We start from the raw sequence: 2257 nt of genomic DNA, 5'->3' as shown, positions 1-2257 counted from the left end.
CCGAGACGATGGTGACCTTGGCGCAGTGGAGGTCCTCAGGGAAGGTGACTGCGGGTGAGGGAGAGCATGAGGTCACGCAGGGGGGGACGCACCAAGTGATCCAGCCCGGACCCAGCTTGGACCTCTTGTCCTCTTTGCCCTGGAGCTCATCTCCCCTCTTCTTCTTGTTGGCACCGAGCAGGAGCTCCAAGGCTTCCTGGTGCCCTGACCGGGTCACCCGGACGCCTGGGTTCCCTCAGGGGTCAAGGGTGCCTGAGGGTGAGAGTGGGACCAACGGGACTGGGAGGGGGGCTTTGGGGGAGCCCGGACACCTGGGTCCCTGGGGAGGGGACACACATCTAGGGGTTATCAGTGCACCCCAGGTGTCTGGGTCCCCAGGTGACCGGCTTCGTACCTTCAGGGCTGGTGGTGGACCCCCAGCCTGCGATCTGGCAGGTCTTGCCGGGCACGGGGCAGTGGGAGGCCAGTGGCAGCGGCTTCACCTGCTTGTTGACGTGGACGGGCAGGAGGAACTTGATGAGCATCAGGTCGCCGTCCTTGTTGGTCTCATTGTAGCGTGGGTACTTGAAGACCTTGGCCGAGAGCCGCCACTGCTCGGTGCCACCTGAGTCCTTGTGGCTCTGGCCCCCCAGCCGCACGCTGATGAAGCTGATGAAGCCGAAGGCATCAGGGTTGGTGGTGTGTGTGTGTGGGGGGGTCCATGTTGGACGCAGGGGGCCACGGGGACCCACACAAAGCAGGGGCAGAGTCGGAGCCGTGGTCCCAGAAGGTGGAGATAAGGGCAGAAGAAGCAAAAGCAGAAAAGGGCAGAATTAAGGTTATGGCTTCCCCAAAAAAGGGCAGAGTTTAGGTTATACGCGGGCAGAAAAGGGGCAGAGTGAAGCCCACTGAGACGCCATCAACCCTCCCAACCTGCTTGGCTGGAAAGCAGGACCGCCAGCGCCACCTGGACCAATTCCTTGTTGGCCTCAGCCCATCGACACCAAACCCACCGGGCACCGCTGCCCCCACGGCCTCCTACCCCGGGACGTGGCAGTGGGCGGCCGTCAGCACCCAGTTCTTGTTCACCAGCGTCCCCCCGCAGATGAACTTCTCGCCTTTGAAGAGGGCAGCCTGCCAGGGCAGGTCGCAGGAGGTCCCCTCAATCACCCACAGGACGTTCCTCGAGGCTGTGGGGACAAAGGGACATGGCACAGGGGACACCGATGGTCTGGAACCCTCGCTGATGTCACCCGCTGCAGGGACATGGGACACGGGACGGCTGGGACCCTCTGGTGTGACATGACCACCCCTGGTGGCCCCATCCCCGTGTCCCCTGAGTCCCGGACAAGGAGGTGAATCAGTGGTGGAAGAGGCCAGTCCAGCTTGGGAGAGACCAGGAGGTCAAAGGGGTGGACAGGGGGCACCTGGGACAGATGGAGGTCCCTGGGGTGAATGGGGGGAGGTCCCGTGGGTGGACATGGGGCCCCTGGGGCAGACATGGGGGTCTCACAGGTGAACGTGGGGGCCCGTGGGGTGGGCATGAGCACCCCTGGGGCCGATGTGGGGCACCCATGCCAGACACAGAGGGTCGCATGGGTGGATGTGGGTTCTCAGGTATGGTTGGGGAACACCCAAGGTGGGTGTGGGGCAGTCCCATGAGTAGGTGTGGGGTGCCTGGGGTGGTTGAGGGACACCCACGACAGACAAGGACCCCCAGGGTGGATTTGGTGGTCCCACAGGTAGACGTGGTACCCCTGGGGTGGACACAGGGGTCCTGCAGGTGGATGTGGGGGTCCCACAGGTGGACACAGGACACCCAAGGTAGACGTGGGGGGTCCCACAGGTGGACATGGGGGTCCTTGAGGCAGACATGGGGCACCTAGGGCAGATGTGGGGGCCCCTGGTGAGGACACAGGGGTCCCACAGGTAGATGTGGGGCATCCAAGGTTGACGTGGGGGTCCCAGAGGTGGACATGGGGCATCCAAGGTGGACGCGGGGGTCACACAGGTGGACATGGGGCATCCAAGGCGGACACGGGGGGTCCCATGGGTGGAAACAGGACCCCTTGGAGAAGACATGGGGGTCCCACAGCTGGACATGGGGCATCCAAGATGGACATGTGGGTCCCACAGGTCGACATGGGTCATACAAGGTGGACATGGGGGTCCTGTGGCAGGACCCGGGTCATCCAAGGTGGGCATGGGGGTCCCGTGTGTGGAAATGGGTCATCCAAGGTAGACATGGGGGGGGGGGCCCCCCGTGGAACCAGGGGCC

At 63.9% G+C, this 2257-nt stretch overlaps 1 protein-coding gene across 1 annotated transcript in view; it reads right to left on the bottom strand.

Annotated features, from left to right (window-relative positions):
• Positions 1–1861, bottom strand: part of LOC103925967 (kallikrein-8-like) — a gene marked incomplete at its 5' end in the record, with an annotated part of 5659 nt that extends 3798 nt beyond the window's left edge. The window contains 4 exons of the mRNA XM_009334775.1: positions 93–234; positions 395–648; positions 1022–1169; positions 1735–1861. Coding sequence (XP_009333050.1) covers positions 93–234; positions 395–648; positions 1022–1169; positions 1735–1861 — 671 coding nt within the window. The remainder of the gene's footprint in view (positions 1–92; positions 235–394; positions 649–1021; positions 1170–1734) is intronic.
• Positions 1862–2257: the final 396 nt, after the last annotated feature.

Source organism: Pygoscelis adeliae, unplaced genomic scaffold, assembly GCF_000699105.1.
Source record: "Pygoscelis adeliae isolate BGI_AS28 unplaced genomic scaffold, ASM69910v1 Scaffold672, whole genome shotgun sequence".
In the NCBI taxonomy this organism is placed as follows: Eukaryota; Metazoa; Chordata; class Aves; order Sphenisciformes; family Spheniscidae; genus Pygoscelis; species Pygoscelis adeliae.
The sequence above is the reverse complement of the archived record's forward strand: the minus strand, read 5'-3'. Positions and strand labels throughout refer to the sequence as shown.